This window comes from Poecilia reticulata, linkage group LG2 (assembly GCF_000633615.1).
Source record: "Poecilia reticulata strain Guanapo linkage group LG2, Guppy_female_1.0+MT, whole genome shotgun sequence".
Taxonomy (NCBI): domain Eukaryota; kingdom Metazoa; phylum Chordata; class Actinopteri; order Cyprinodontiformes; family Poeciliidae; genus Poecilia; species Poecilia reticulata.
The window spans coordinates 43,885,649-43,901,473 of record NC_024332.1 but is presented as its reverse complement, the minus strand read 5'-3'; the positions used below and the strand labels follow the sequence as shown (position 1 = coordinate 43,901,473).

Sequence of the window (15,825 nt, the reverse complement as noted above, 5' to 3'; positions counted from 1 at the left end):
TCCATCCATCCATCCATCCATCCATCCATCCATTTGTCTCTCCATCCATCCATCCATCCATCCACCTGTCTGTCCATATTTTCATGTTACTGGATCAAAACGTCACTCATCTCTGCTGCACCTCATCAGCTTTAGGATCAGATCTGATCAGTGATCCACTAAATCGTCTCACAAACCGTTTCTATAAACTTGGTCTGAGCTTCACATTAAATTCAGTTTTAAATGTGAAATTAGATCAAATTTAGGATTGTTGTTAATGAGGAAACGAAGGCCGGCAGGCGGCTGATGAAATGCTGTGTAAGGAGGCCAAAGAGGAAACTCTGAGGGACAAAAGGAGACGTTTGCCCTTCTTAATGTGACGGTAAATATTGGCTTCAGTCGGGTCAGCGGCAGCAGCTTGTTTGAGTTTCTCCTCTTTCCTAAGAAGCTCAGGAATGAAAGACGTGGGGGAGGAGAGGAAGACTTCAGAGGAAGGAGGAGGGCCGGACGTTCAGTCCTTTACATTAAGCTTTATGCACATTTTACGGACCAGAATTACACAGAAAGGATTCAAACTTTTCACACTTGCTGCATTTCTGCAGAGATGGGTTACATTTACTTGAGTCACGTAAAAGTACAAAGTATTTCTGCTACGTTGTACTTTTTATTTTTACTTGAGTAAATTTGTTATGAAGTATTTCTGTTCTTACTTGAGTCAAATGTCTGGAACATGTTTAAACCAAAAATTCACCAAACTGCAGACACACACCTGCAGTTTCTGTGAAAGTTTCGTGTTTTTTATTGAAAGAAACTGATGATGTCATTTTAAAATATTAAACGATTGATCATTTGATCAGTTCCTAAGTACTTGAGTCGACTTCTTACCAAATACTTTTTTATTCTTACATGAGTATAATTTTTGGATACTCTGCCAAACGCCAAGCAGACCAGAGAGCGCTCCAAAAGCAAGAACTGGACTACAGCGCAGAGCATTCTGGGTAAATGCAACCAAAACAAACGTGTTAGCCTTGCGCTAGCTGGAGAAATGTTTGTGGTCTTTTAGTAAAAACTAAAGGGGAATCGCTAAAATCTGATGCTGCTCTATTTTTGTTTTCATTTTGTGAAGAAGGAAGTTTCCGTCATTGCCTTCTTCAGAGGTTTTTGTGTTGTTTCCTTCAGTGGTTCTTGCTGCAGCGCCCCCACAGGCAAGGAGGGGAACAAGCTGCTCAAAAAGTTTCATCAAGATGTAGAACATTTTAAAGGTTGAACAGCTGGTTTTAAAAGTTAACCTGGATGTTGAACTGCCTTTTAAATGCCATGTCCAGGTGATAAAATCACTGAGGCAGTGTGAATCTCCATTATTATTAGGACACTGGCAGCTGTTTGCTTGACCTCGTGACCCTGCGGCCTTCGGCATGCTCTCGGTTTGTCTGCTGTTGAGGCAGATGGAGATAAAGACGTTTTTTCCTGACAGACTGTAATAGAGCTGCTGAGGAAACCCAGCTGATGCTGCCTGGAGGAGCCGTTTCATACTGAAACCAACAGCTGGGAAGCCTCAGCGTTCGCTGAGGCTGAAACACATTCTGGACATAGCTGGCATGGAACCGGCCGTCTCTGTCTGCCTGAAGAATAGACGTAACAAATGCTAATATTTAAATGACTGAGTGGCCATGAAGTCATTTTTACTAAAAGTTTTTCCTACAGAGAACCTTCTGAAAGCTGCTGGGAGAAAATGTATTTGACCTTACTCTTCAACTTCTTTAGAAACAATGTTTGCATCTGTTGAGAAGAATTCCCAGAAATGTTAATATTCCTGGTCATGAAAACACAAAGCACAGAACATTTTCCAAAAACAACCTTCGTTTCTTTCTGGTTTCTGGTTGTTCAGCAGGATATTGCCCAAAATGATCGTCGTGATGATGATCGTTTGCAGTAAACTGGTAAATCCTGGTTTCCCCCTGTGTATTATAAGCCTGGCGGGCCTCCAGGCTTTACTTTCTTTATAATCTGTGCTTCCATCACCCTATTAGCGTTAGCATTTTGGAAACTAACAAGCTTTAGAGACAGATCACTCCTGGTCGTAGCGGAACAAGAAGCTGAGGTTTTCCAAATGTTTTTACAAATTAAGGTCAGAGAAGAAGAACGAAGGGAAAGGGACAGAAAGGGAGGATAGAAGGAGAAGGAAGGGAGTTTTCCTCTGCCATGACCTGGACTTCCTCCATCTCTCTGATCCACGGCTCCTCTGAGGAGCTTCGCTGATGCCTCATTATGACAGACAGCTGGGGCATTTTCCATAATTACTCTGAATTTGGGAGAAGGATGAGCGATAAGGAGGAGGAAAGGGAGAGCAGGCTGTCCCGAGGAACAGACGTTACCAAATTGGGACATGAGGCATTAGGGCAAAGACGTACGCTCATTACTGTGATTTCTTATTATAATTTTTTTACATACATTTTAATAATAAAATGATTTCACCTCCTATTGATCCCACCATGTTAACATGGAGACGCTGAAGATCAAATGGCATAAAAGGTCAAGGAATTTAAAACATTAGTTTTGATAAATTCATAGCATAACTTTTAACAAATATGTTTTTGTTTTTTTCTTTCTTGCACACAGAAGCCCTGAAGCTGAGCCTTTATGTGTTTCTGGTAGCCCCGTAAATCTGATGCGCAAATCAGCAAACAGCTTCTCTTGGCCTGCTTCTCGTTAATTTTTGCTTCTGAAGCCGATCTGATTGGATGCTGGAAAAGACTATTGTTATGTTCAAGTTGTGCTAAAAGATTTTTGGTGAGTTCCACCTTTGTTAAATTTATAAACAAAGGCAGAGTATAGTTTTACGGCAAATTATTAGGACCAAGCTACGAAAAAAAAGGGTTTGTACGTAAGTAAAGTTGTAGTTTTGTGAGAAAGAAGTTGGAATATTATCACAATATTACATAATATTAATGGTAATATTACAAATTTATTATTGTAACTTTAAGACTTTATTCTCGTAATTTAGTTTTTATTTTTCATGAAAAGTCCCAGAAGCTGGTGAAAGACAGAACGCATCAGGAACCAAACATGATTTTCAGTTTTCAGACTCTGCAGGCAGAAATCACCAGAACTGTCCAGAATAACGAGCTTCGGACCTGCAGCCCCTCCACCTCCGTCCTGCTGGGCTCCGATAAGGAGCGTCTGGGAAGACGAGTCCATCGCCGTTTCCACGATGGGAGCCGTCTGTCTTATCTGCTCTCCTCCTCTTACAAACATCTGCTTCTCTTTTCTAACCTTGGCCTTCCTGTTGCTGTGTGGCTCTTATCGGGGCTGGAAGGTGCCCAATCCCATTTCTATAATATCAATCATATTATCATGGAAAGCACAAAGATTATTAGTAGAAAATGACATCAGGAAATTAAAGCGCATGAATTTAGACAGATTTGTAATTTATTATTCTCATTTTTAAGCAGGCAAGAGCCAACACATTTGTTGATTACAAACGTGCTTTTTAAATCAGACTTTTTAATTATTTTTAAACTCCACATCTTGCACTTTTTTTTGCTTCCATTTGGGTTTCTACTGCTTCTAAAAAAAAAAAAAACACCACCTTTTTGGCAACAAGTTAGTGTTTTTTGGTGTCTGACAAATGAGCCATTCCAAAAACCTCCGGAATGTAACGTTACCTAGCAACCCCAGTGGAACTCCGCCTGTTGCCTAGCAACGAAAGCTGAGTTCCAGCACGTTTTCTGTCTCAAATTATTTCTAGACATCCACGGGAACTGGGTAATTTTTCTCAAATACGTCGAGCATTTTTCAATAACTGCATTACAGAAATTATGTTTTTAATTGTATTAGGAAATTGGTATCAGGCAGAAAAAGCCAGATTGGTGCAACACTTAGCTAAGTTCACCTTGTAGAAAAGATATTTCTCCTGAAAAGCTAGTTTTTTTCTTCTTCTTCTTTCTCCAGGGATATGTTGGCATTTTCAACTTTGTGACATTACTGGAATGCAAACAGCACATTGCCATGTCTTCACCCAGCTTCTCTTTTCCTGCCAGAACTTGCTGAAGATGGCATGATTGCTTCAAAGATTTTAACACTACAGACTGTCATGAGGGTTGAAGGGGGAGGCAGAAGCAGTCATCTTTACATTTGAAGGCATGTTTTAGAGGCGCTGAGCTCATCGGCTGAGCGTGTACGGACCAGCTGTGCTGTGGACGTATAGGTGTAGCGGCGCAGCCTGCGTCTGTACATCTGCTGCCTCTGGGGATTCAAATCCCACCTGGAAAACAGTCCGGGTCCAACATGAAGGGGGTGCTTTAAGAAAATGTGGAAGCTGTCATTAGTTACAGCTTGGTCTTCCTAATCCTTTCATTTAGATATTTGTAAGTAGCAAACAACTCTAAATTGTTGGGGGGGTTTTGTGTGGGGAAAAAAACATATGAATCTGTTTTTAAGGATGTTTTCACATCTGATACTTTGATAGATTTGGCTCAATTTACAACATTTGTTACATTTTCTGTTTCAAATTAATCAAACCCTTTGAGCAACCTGTTCCCTTCCTCACCTGTGGGGGCGCTGCACTAAGAACCACTGAAGGAAACGACAAAAAAAAACTGTTTACATTTCTTCAGGAAAAGTCATATTTTAGCGGTTATAGGTTTTCTCTTTTGTCTTTGACTAAAACCCACGAGGCATTTCTCCCGCTAGCGTTCGACTACCATGTTTGTTTTGCTGTTATTTACCCAGAATGCCCTGCGCTGTAATCTACTTCCTGCTTTTGGAGCAGTTTCCGGCCCGCTTGGCATTCACATATGCATTCAAAACGCACCAGAGTTCACTTAAACCGAACCGAGACAGAGGTTTGTAGAAAGACCTTTTTTTTTTTTTGCGCTGTTTGTGAAAAATGAATGGGTGAAAATGTCAGAAGAGAATGGAGAAACTGTTTTAAGATAATAATAAAACATCAGTGACTCAGTTAAGCACTACAGTGGACTTCCGCCTTCATTTCTGCAGATGAACACTCCAAAATATTTGCAGAAAATTTGCTTGTTTGTGGATTTTAAAAAAAATAAAATGCAGCTTGGAAAGCAGAGCTAGGAGCAATTTTCCCTGCTGCTGATTGGCTAACTGTAGATGCTAGCTTCTGCGCTAGTTCCAAGATGGTTTCTGCTGTGCGTATTGGGATACATCAATGCATTTTTTTTCACTTCTGATACCGATATCTGAGATTTAGTATCGGCCGATACGGATCTGATACAGAAAGGCAAGCTGGGTTGAACCAATAATTTCACAAACTTGGAAAAACAACACAACTTTAATTTGTTCACTCAGTGCAAGTAGGAGTATAACAGCACATGCAGATTAACTAATAAAGAAAACAAAAAAATAAACAGAAGTAAGCCTTTCATCTGGTTCAGAAAGAGAAATTAGGAATTATAAATAATAAAGCTTAATGTCTCTCAGAGCACAAAGCACAGAATCCGACTGAATAGACCTGAATGGCACATTGTCACTGATACCTGTTCTAGAATTTCTTTCAATATTGGGACCGATACAGATATTAGTATCGGATTGGTACATCTCTAGTGTGTATTGATGCACATAAAGGTGTTTTTGGTGTTATTAAAATAGATGGTTATAGCCGTTTTTTAGCGGGGATCTCCACCCTGCCAGTCTGTGTGGTTAGAGCCAGATCACGGCTCACACCACCGCTTCACATCTACTCACCTGCTTGACCTCCATGTCTGCCTCTGTTGGTGGCTCAGAGGCGTGATGGCAGCAAATCGACTTCAATCCCCCGTTTGGTTTCACTTCATACATAAATCACAGCGAGGCGCCAGGACGGTGTCTCTGGATTGTCCTGAGAAAGTGTCTTAAATTTCTTCCAGAAGCTGACAGATGCAGCTGCAGCTTTTCTTTTCCAGCCTTGATCTCATCACAAAGCTCACACACTTCCAGTTCAGTGTCTGTAAAAGACACTTTTAGAGTGTCTTTGGAGTAAACTAGCGCTGTTTTTACTGTTAGCAAAGAACTGCTAGCATCTCTAGAGAAGAATCAATCCAATATTAATCTCTATCGTTCCGATATTGAGAAAAAAGTCTAGCTCAAGTACAATGTGCTCAATCTATAAGCGTATATATTTAGACTTCCTATTTGCACTTTCTGAACCATGTGACAGAAGGTTTCATGCAGTTTTGTTTTTACATTGTTTTTGTCAGATTCGTTTTGTTTATTTTACATTGGCTGTTCTACTGACTTAACAAATTCAAGTTGCTGTTTTTCCATGTTTGACCAAACTTCTGAAGTTATTGGTGGATTTAAATGAGCTGTATTGGTGCAGTTATCAAATAAATGTGTAATTCAATACAGTTTTTTAAAGGTTTTGTTGGCTCTAGTGGCCTTTATTTGAAAGTAGTTTGGCAGGAAAGAAGGTTATGAGAGAGGAGGAAGACAGTGGCGCAACTACACATTATTCAGGGGGATGCGAAAACATAGATCGGTACCCATTTTTTGCACCACTGGAGGAAGACATGCGGCAAATGTCACCAGGCTGGGAATCGAACCTGCGGCCACCGGCATGAGGACTAAGGCCTCAATACATGGGTTGTGCTTTGCCCAGGTTGCGCCACCACAGCACCCCAGTTGTGATGTAACCATCAGAAATCCCTGACTGGGATATTTCTGTCGTGGTTTTCAGATGGGAACATCTACCGGTTGCCCAATGTTGTCTTTTTTCCTAAACTGATCTCATCCAATCCACACATTTAGCTTGTTGACGGCCTCCAGTTTTGTCCTGAATTTCCTGTTCTGGAGGTCGGTTGGATCTAGTCGCTCACATGTTTGTCTTGGACTCAAGTCGGCTCCATGTGTCTGTTTTCGGTCAATCATCTGGTAACATCATGTCTGTTTTACTCACTAATTGGTGGTTATTATTTAATAGAGGAACTTTGTTTACATAGTGACATTATTTCTGTCATCGCAGCAGGGAGGCGTTTGCCTGGAGGCCAAACGAGCCTTGATTAGATTCTGGTGTTGGTCCAGATCCAGGAGGTCTGCCAAAAACCCCCCAGGGAATCTTTTATTGGTTTGTTTTCGTGGTCCAAACGGTTTGTTTATACACCAGGGAGGAGTCGGTTCGGATCAGGAGTTCTGGAGAGTATTCCCTCAGAGAAGGCTCACGTTTCTTTTTTTTTCTTTTAATTAAGTTATGATGCAAGTTACAGTGAGTCATCAAATCCCAGATGGAAACGCAGCTCAGAGCGTTTTGAATAAATTCACTTGGAACCAGAATCTGCAACTTTTAGAATCCAAAGAGGTTTTTATGCCCCATAAATCCACCTAAATAAAGCAGGATAGGAGCTGCTGATCTTGCACATTTTGATAAATATCTGCTATATTTTTTTTTATTCCTATTTTTAGGTACTAATGCAAATAAAAACTTGAAATGTTTTCAGAAAAGATCACGGTTTTTCTGCATGTCTTTAAAAGGCTCCAACATATTATCGTATATCAGAAGCCAGACAGTCGTGAGGTTTTGTATTCGCACAGACCATTTGGTGGATTACACTCAATCTCAATCACACCTCTTTTTTTTCTCCAAAAATCAGGGTTTATTCATTTATTTTTGTCATTTTACAGCTTTATTTAATTAAAAATCATACATAATTATTCATCTGATAAACGCTTCTCAGACGTATTTATGTCTCCTGCAGAAGCAAGAAACTAATAGTTGAAGCGGACTAGTTATAGAGAAATGTCAACATTGCTGTTCAGGCACTTTCGCTTCGTCAAATTAGTTCGACCAGCGCCTTAAAGCTGCAGTATGTCACGTTTACAGAAAAGTTTTTACCCATATTTGTTAAACTGCAACCATGTTGTGGCAGTGTAACAGGACACAGACGATCTGTGAAAAGATTGATCTCCTCCACTTCCTCCATGAGCTGCTATTGTTGTCTGAAGAAATGCAAAAACAACCAATCAGAGCCAGGAGGCGGGTCTTAGCGCTGTCAATCATCCTCATGTATCAAATGTGCTAATGGCAGAGAAAAAAACCTCACATTCCAGGAAAACTGTGGTTATGCTAACCAGCCTTAGCATTCATGACAGGCTTTGCTATCAGGGAAGTGAATGACAGCATAAAGACCAGCTTATTGTCTCTGATTGGTTGTTTCTTGGAAAAGAAGAGGAGCTCTCTTTTTGAGGTCACAGATTACCTGTCTTGACTGTCATGACATGGTGACAGCGTCAACAAATTTATACTTTTTAAAAGTTACATAGAGCGTTAAGCATTCATTAGATTCAGGTGAGTAGGGGTTGCATCAGTGGCGCTCCAGTGCTGCTCCTGTCATTTTGTGTTGTTTCCATGGTTACCAGAGGTGCTGGGAATGTGCTACCACCCAGGAATGTGTGCAATCATTAAACCGGGTCGGGGCCAGACACACAACTGCACACACACCTGAATTCCTGAGACGTACAGACATAAATGATAGTAAACTTCAGATAATTCCTCTGGTGCGAAGCAGTTGGTGCGTTTAAATAAGACAAAACTAACTCATAAGAAACTTTACAGTCAGAAATATTAGCTTGCTCTAAGTCAATTATTCCTTAAACTTGATTTAAAAAGTTCTAGTTCCACTGGCAGATAATTCCACCTGGGAAATTGGAAAAATGTCTTTTTATAAGTGAAATAATTGGTAGTGGGGACTAGCACTTTTTAATCAATACCAAGGAATTGTTTACTTTAAACAAGAGCCTGTATTTTACTGAAAACTTTAAATTCGTCTTATTTCATGTGAAGATATTTGCATTAGAAACTAGACCAAGAATACTTGGTAAAATGTTGTGTTTTTCAGGACTGCTAATGCTAACGAACGCGATTAATCTGAACAATTTAATGTGTTTAAGACAAAATGGCGTCCTTTAAGAGTTCCTCAACATAAAAACCTGGAAAACAGAGAATCTTCAGACATGTTTGGTTTGAAACATTTTTAAAACAGCTACACATTGGTTGTTTTTGATATGGGCAGATGCCCAGGGCGGCATCTGAAAGGGGTGAGACACCCAAGAACTAGAAAATAAAGCGTATCTTATCTACCAGTTGTTCCCAGAACACGTTTGCTGCTACTTGTATGCATGTAGGTTTCTCTTAGCTGGTGTTGAGTACTGGGAGGCTAAATTATCTGAGTTATACTGGGAAAAAGCCCAGATAATTGCATATATCTTGCATTTTAATTGGTTGGAGAGGACCATTTCTGAGTCATAAAGAAGATGAAACACAGAATGATTAAAGTGTTGTATTTTGTAGTTTCTCGTTTTGGTTCCTGTCTGTTACGGCGAGTTCTGCCCCCGGGCCTCATCCTGTGGCCGCCTGGCTGCGGCGGCGGCGGCAACGGCAGGCTGATTAATGGCTCTGCAAGCACTTTGGGAGGTTGACCTGGGAGGCCGCTGCTAATCCATGAATCCCCTGGAGGTGTAGGTGTGTGTGTGTGTGTGTGTGTGTGTGTGTGTGTGTGTGTGTGTGTGTGTGTGTGTGTGTGTGTTTTCATACAAGACAACTGACTTGGCTCCCACTGAGAGTTGGGAGACAGTCACAGTGGGGATTTTCTTTCAGTTTGATCTTAAGATTAAACAGTGAGAATCAAATTATCTATAAAATCTGTCACAATTTTACAGATAAAGATAAGTTGTTGGTTACCTAGCAACAACCTCCTGGGTAACAGAGTATTATTTTTAACACTTTAAGGACTCTTTGTGTGAACCGATATCTGTTGCTGCTGTCATGAATTTTCCCTTTGAGGAACAATAAACGTTTCTACACTTTATAGATTTCACCATCAACTGGATTATTTAATCTCACCTCCAGTTTTTACATGTGAGCAAACACAAATCAAAACGTGGATGATTGTGCACCTGAGGGTTGTTTTGTGTTGTTTTTTTTGGGTGGAGATTCTCTGGTTCAAGGAATTTGCCCTGGAAGTCCAACTTTAACCCAGGATTCAAAGGAATGTCCAGGTTTTTTTTTTTTTTTTCTTGGCCAGTATCTTTCCCCCCTCAGGGACACAGGAGCGCTGCGCTCTGTTTCCTGGTCTCTAAATATAAATCTTTACCTCTTGTTTAGTTAAAAAAAAACAACTTTGTTTATTTAGGGAAAATGCACACTAAATGAATACTAACCATGTATTTTATGAACTTCGTCCAAATTCTGAAGAAAATAATTCACAGGAAAAACCACAGAAACGCCAACAGCTCAGAAGTTTGATTTTATATTAAACTTAGTTAAAAATGATCGGTATCAGTATTGATATCGGGGATATCCATACCGTCTATCTACGTTACTAAAGGCCACTTGATGTGCAGATTTTTCTCCCTCCCTGTTTTAATCAGCAGCATTTCTGTACTCGACGCTTGTTTGCAGTGAAAGATGCATCTGCAGCAGGAGGAAATGTTTCTAACATTAATATGTGAAAAGTTCGACCCTTTCTGACAGTGTGGGGATGATCTGTTTGTTCTTCTGTTGTTAACTGGAAGGCAAAAGGTTCTTACAATTGTTTTTCATTAGAGAATTTGAACCAAGTAAATCTAAAAGCAAGATTTTCTTTTGTCTTAAAAGCAGAATTTATATATTGTTGCACAATCTTTTCCCTTTGCAGTCGAGGTCTAAATGGCCGCCCCAGTCTCTCTGCTCAGTGCGTCAGCGCTCGCTATGAAGCCATGTAGCGATACCTAGCAAAACTGCTACCAACCCTGCACACACCACGAACTCTAACTAACACACTTATAGTCTAAAAGACCCATCGAAACACTCAGTAAAATCCACAGCATCGCTGCGCCCTAGTCTCTTGCCGTATACAATTCCCCCCCTGCGTGTCTCCGTTCTACCTAGCAACAGACCGTCCACACATTTTCATTGGTTGTTTCGAAATGTGGTACATTTAGACCCCACAAAATAAGGCGGAAATGATCGATCATATTTCTGGCTTTATTTTGAAGTAAATAACCACAAAGCCAATATAAAAACACCACTTTTATAAAGTTTGAAGTCCGTGCTGTCCAACAGAGTTGAAATGAAAACTCGGTATGCGTCCGTGTTATTACAAAGCCTTATAAATGCGTCACATGCTTGTACGCCGGGCGGCGAGTAGCGACTACATAAGGTTAATGACTGCTTTTAGTATATTTTGTCACCAAATAGCCTTTTTTGGAGTCTTTATACTCCAATTAACCCTAAATTAGTTGATTTCACTTATCGATTAATCCTGATTAATCGGATTAATCGTTTCAGCCGCATTCTAAGGACATTTTCTGGTATGTTTACCCAGTTTCTCCCAAACTCTCATTAAGGTCTTGAGTGGTTACAGTTGCATCGTTTTGTCACTGAAAAGCGTCGTTATCAGCCTGGTTTTTAAATGCGTAGCTTCATGCAGGGAAGCAGATTTGGAGTTGTGATGCATGTCATGTGTTGCGCTGCGTCCTCTTCCTGCTGGGAAACAGTCCGAGTGTTTCAAGCTCGGCCTGCTTCCCTTCGTACCGCTGAGGGCAGTTTATCGCGGACGCCACGGATCGCCGACCATCTGGAGCTCATTGGGAAACGCAGGAATCAGCCGTTTGACAGCCACTCGTGGCAGAACCAGGACGCAGTAGATCAGAGGTAATTTAGTTGCTCTTGACGTGCCGCGTCCTCTGAGAGGCCATGTTTTACAGGTCAATCGCTGGGGTCGCTGCAGAGGTCGGCTGGTTTTATTAAAGGCCAGCAGCTGGTCCTGTTTCTGATTAACCTGTCGTCCGTCATATTTTCTTTTCTTTGTTGTTCTCTTCCATCTTCTCATCTCATATCCGTCATTTCTTGTTCCAGTCCTTTTTCTGAGCTTTAATTTCCTCATGGTTCTTTGATATTTTATTTTTTATTTGATGCTAAAGAGAAGGTCAACTTCTAATTTTTTCTTGTCGCGTTGCTGCAAAATAAACTTTTTTCTCCTTCCAAATTACTTCCACTGCAAAAACACGAAATCTTACCAAGTATTTTTTGTCTATATTCTAGTATAAATATCTTACTACACTTGAAATAAGATAAAACTAAATTACAAGTAACTTTTCAGGTTCTTGCTTTAAGTCAATTTCTTAATATTGATGAAAAAATACAAATTATTTTATAATACGGGAAAAATGTCTACTTATAAGTGAAATAATATGTCAGTAAAACTAGCACCTTTTCTTCAGTATTAAGGAGCTGTTGATTTATGACAAGGTCCTATTTCTTGCTGAAAAGCTACTTTAAAGTTTTTATTTCAAGTGTACAAAGATGTCTGCACTAGAAACCACACAAAATGACTTGGTAATATTTAGCGCATCAGATAAATAACTAAAAATCTGCTCTGAAATGATAATTTAACTTATTTAGAGGAAAATGCAACTGAAAATGCACCTAATGTTGCTCCCCATTCACACAGTCTACAGGACTGTCAGGCGTGAAAACGCCCCAAAATGAAAACATGTCAGTGTGACAACAAAGCAAAACCAGAAGAAATCATTGTGCAGCATTATATTTAATCTTTATTAATGTTTTTTTTTTTTGTTTTTCTCTCTGCAGCTCTTCCATGTGGCCTACGTGTTGATTAAATTTGCCAACTCTCCCCGTCCGGACCTCTGGGTTCTGGAGAGATCCACGGACTCTGGGCAGACCTACCAGCCCTGGCAGTTCTTCGCCTGTGAGTAAAAAACCAAATCGATGAGCATCAATCAATCAACCAATCAAGTTGCATGTGATTGTTCACATCCAGAAACGTTGCGCTGGAGGCCATAAAGACAATTCTTTTACATGCCATTCGTGGCTTTGCTGCCCCAGTACAACGATTTAACTAAATGAAACCTGGAGATTTAGGCGTTATTGATTTAGAGCAGCGCACTGCAGGAAAAATAACGCAGAAAAACCAAACTCAAAGAGACTCGTTTTCTTCTTTCTTCTCGCTCTCTGTTTTGGCTACGCCACTCATAGACACGTTGCCATAGCAACTGACAAAAACGCCACCAATGTATCAGGATTCGACGCCAGAAAAACACGCAAACATTTCACACAAAGCAGTTTTATGTTTTCAGGCTTGATGTTTACTTATGATTATTAATAAGTGATCGCTGTGGTAGATTAGCTAATCCAATCACCTGGATTTACTGATAATCTGTCAGAGAATTGGTGTGATGGTCACCTCTTTTTCTTTTTGTTTTTAACTGAACGCAACACACAGAATCCTGCAGCCCCTACATGTTAAGGTTGTCAAAGTCAAGCTAGCATAGCTAGCTTAACTGAAATAAAAAAAATTCAGACCTTGTCATCTGGTTGTTGTAGTGTCGACAATTAGCATAAAAGAACTGCGTCCTCTTTTTCTTTTATAAATCAGGTGTACTTTTAAGATTTAGCGCATTATATTGAAAACTTGACAGCTAAAACTAAAGCTGGTCATCATCAGCCAGCAGTGTTTTGCCCTCTAGCAGGGAGATGAGGGCAGGACTTTGTGTGTGTGATGTCGCTCTGCAACGGGTCTGTAGCACATTTCAGCAACGAGGCAGTTCAAATTGCTTTATATCATAAAAACATTCTAAACTTACCAATTGGGAAAACCAGTAACTAACATATTTTGTCAAATGCCATCATCAAAATCATCAATACACATCCAATAGATTGGTCTATGTTCCAGTTATTATGAATCAAATCAACTTTAAACTGGTGGGTTTTTATTCTAGACTTAAAAGTTTTTCTGAAAGGTTTTTTTTTGAGGTGCGTAGAAACTGGATGCTGTTTGGTTCTGGTTCTGCGGATGCAGAGCAGACCAGAATCAGAACCGGAAGACTCAAGAGGTCTGGAAGGTTGATGCATCAACAGCCGTTCATTGATGTATAAACTAACAGCAGTATGTTAAAGTTCATTCTCTGAGCCGCAGGGAGCCAGTGTAGGGACTTTAGAACTGGGGTTGCAGAAACAAATGCGACTACAGATAAACGCACGGATGAATTTCTCTTTGAAATGTTCTTCAGCTGATAGAAGGCCGACTTTGTAACCATCTTTATGTGACTCTGAAGGGTCGGGTTTGTCACTACACCCACTCATGTCAGGGGAAGGCAGTAGCTACAACTCTAATCTATAGTTAACAGGACATCTGAGGTCAGGGGTCATGCTAACTGATTGGCGGCTGCTGGTGGAGGTGAGCTGCTGCAGGGGGATTCCAGGAATGTTTGGCAACAGGTCACAGCTTGGAGTTTAGCTGATTAAAGGAGGAGGCGGCATCTGAGCAGATGAGAGGTTCTGTTGGGCCTCCGCTGCTACAATTTGGTGTCGTCGGGAAGATGTTCAGCTTGTCTTTAAAGTGAAACTGACCCCCAAATCAACTTTATTTTCTGATTATTAACTGCCTAAGTAGGTTATTTATGGTTCTATATTTATGTTTCTGTGTGAATTTAGAAATGTTGTGTATATTTGCTTAGTTCTGCATTATTTTGGTGAAATTCCTCTCAGTGCTGCCCTCTTTGGGTTGGAAAGTGTTACTGCAGTTGGTCTCGTATTGGTTACAGTGGTACGGCTTCACGTCGTCACACAGCCCCGTGTTGGGGTATAAAACCGAGTTCACACAGCTCAGCATTGATCAATAACGTTATGTTTAATTCAATTATCCCAAATAATTTCCTTTTTTTGTTAGTTGTTTTTTACTAAATGCACAAAATTTATGTGACATTTTTGTATCTTGTAAAAATAATAAACTAAAACATGCCAGAAACAATTTGATTGAATCCAACAAGAAAGTTAGATTTATTTTTTGTTATTTATTTTTTATAAGCAGAACTAGTGTCAGGTGTACATTTTGTTCTTTCTTTTTTCTTTTTTTTTTGTTTGTGGTTCTTTAACACAACAAAATTATGGCAAATGCAAATATCTGGACATTTCGCTGTACCACAAACTTTTATTTTGTAATTTTAAGAACATTTTCTCTGTAAATTAAAAAAAAAAAAGTCATCTATGCTTACACGTCATATTTGTCTCACTCTAGATCTGTGATCACGGGCCACACAGAATCATCCAGAGGCTGTAAATGGCCCCCAGAGCAACACTTTGAACACCCCTGTTTTAGATCAAAACAGATTCATGGCCCAGTCAAAGCCTAGACTTAATTCCAACCTAGAATTTGTAACTGTATCTGAAAAGTGATGACATGGTTTCTTCGGCTTGTTGGGTAAATTAGCGTTAGCCTCCAGGCTGTAAAACTCAGAGCTGCTTGTTACTCTGAACAAACTGAAGTCATGACATTTAAAATATTTTTATTACTCTGCTTTTATTTGTCTTCAGGCTATAAACCTGGTGGGGAATCCATAAATGTTTGCAAACATTTCCTTTGTTGCCTTTATGTGTGTTTTGCAGCGTCTAAGAGGGACTGCATCGAACGCTTTGGCCAGAGAACCATCGAGAGGATCAACAACGACAACGACGTCATCTGCTCCACGGAGTACTCTCGAATAGTCCCGCTGGAAAACGGAGAGGTGATCCAACATGTGCAGGACATACTTAGTAACAGAGAGTTATTTAAAATGTTGAGTTTACGCTAATGTTGTTATTTTAAAGGGGATCTACTAGGCAAAATTCACATTTTGCACATTTTTGTACTTCTATTTGGGTTTCTACTGTTCATAAAAACTTTTTTTGACAATAACTTGATGTTTTTGGTGTCTTGAAGACGACCTGGTTAAAAATATCTGGAATGTAACAACACAAATTAGCAACAACAGCTCGTTACCTAGCAACCCTAGCGACATTCCACCCGCTACCTAGCAACCCCAGCGACATTCCACCTGTTACCTAGCAACCCCAGCGGCATTCCACCT

At 40.1% G+C, this 15,825-nt stretch overlaps 1 protein-coding gene across 1 annotated transcript in view; it reads left to right on the top strand.

Annotated features, from left to right (window-relative positions):
- Positions 1 to 15,825, top strand: part of lama5 (laminin, alpha 5) — a gene marked incomplete at its 3' end in the record, with an annotated part of 95,597 nt that overhangs the window by 15,367 nt on the left and 64,405 nt on the right. Inside the window, exons 3-4 of the mRNA XM_017309445.1 lie at positions 12,551 to 12,668; positions 15,365 to 15,483. Of these exons, the coding sequence (XP_017164934.1) occupies positions 12,551 to 12,668; positions 15,365 to 15,483 (237 nt within the window). The remainder of the gene's footprint in view (positions 1 to 12,550; positions 12,669 to 15,364; positions 15,484 to 15,825) is intronic.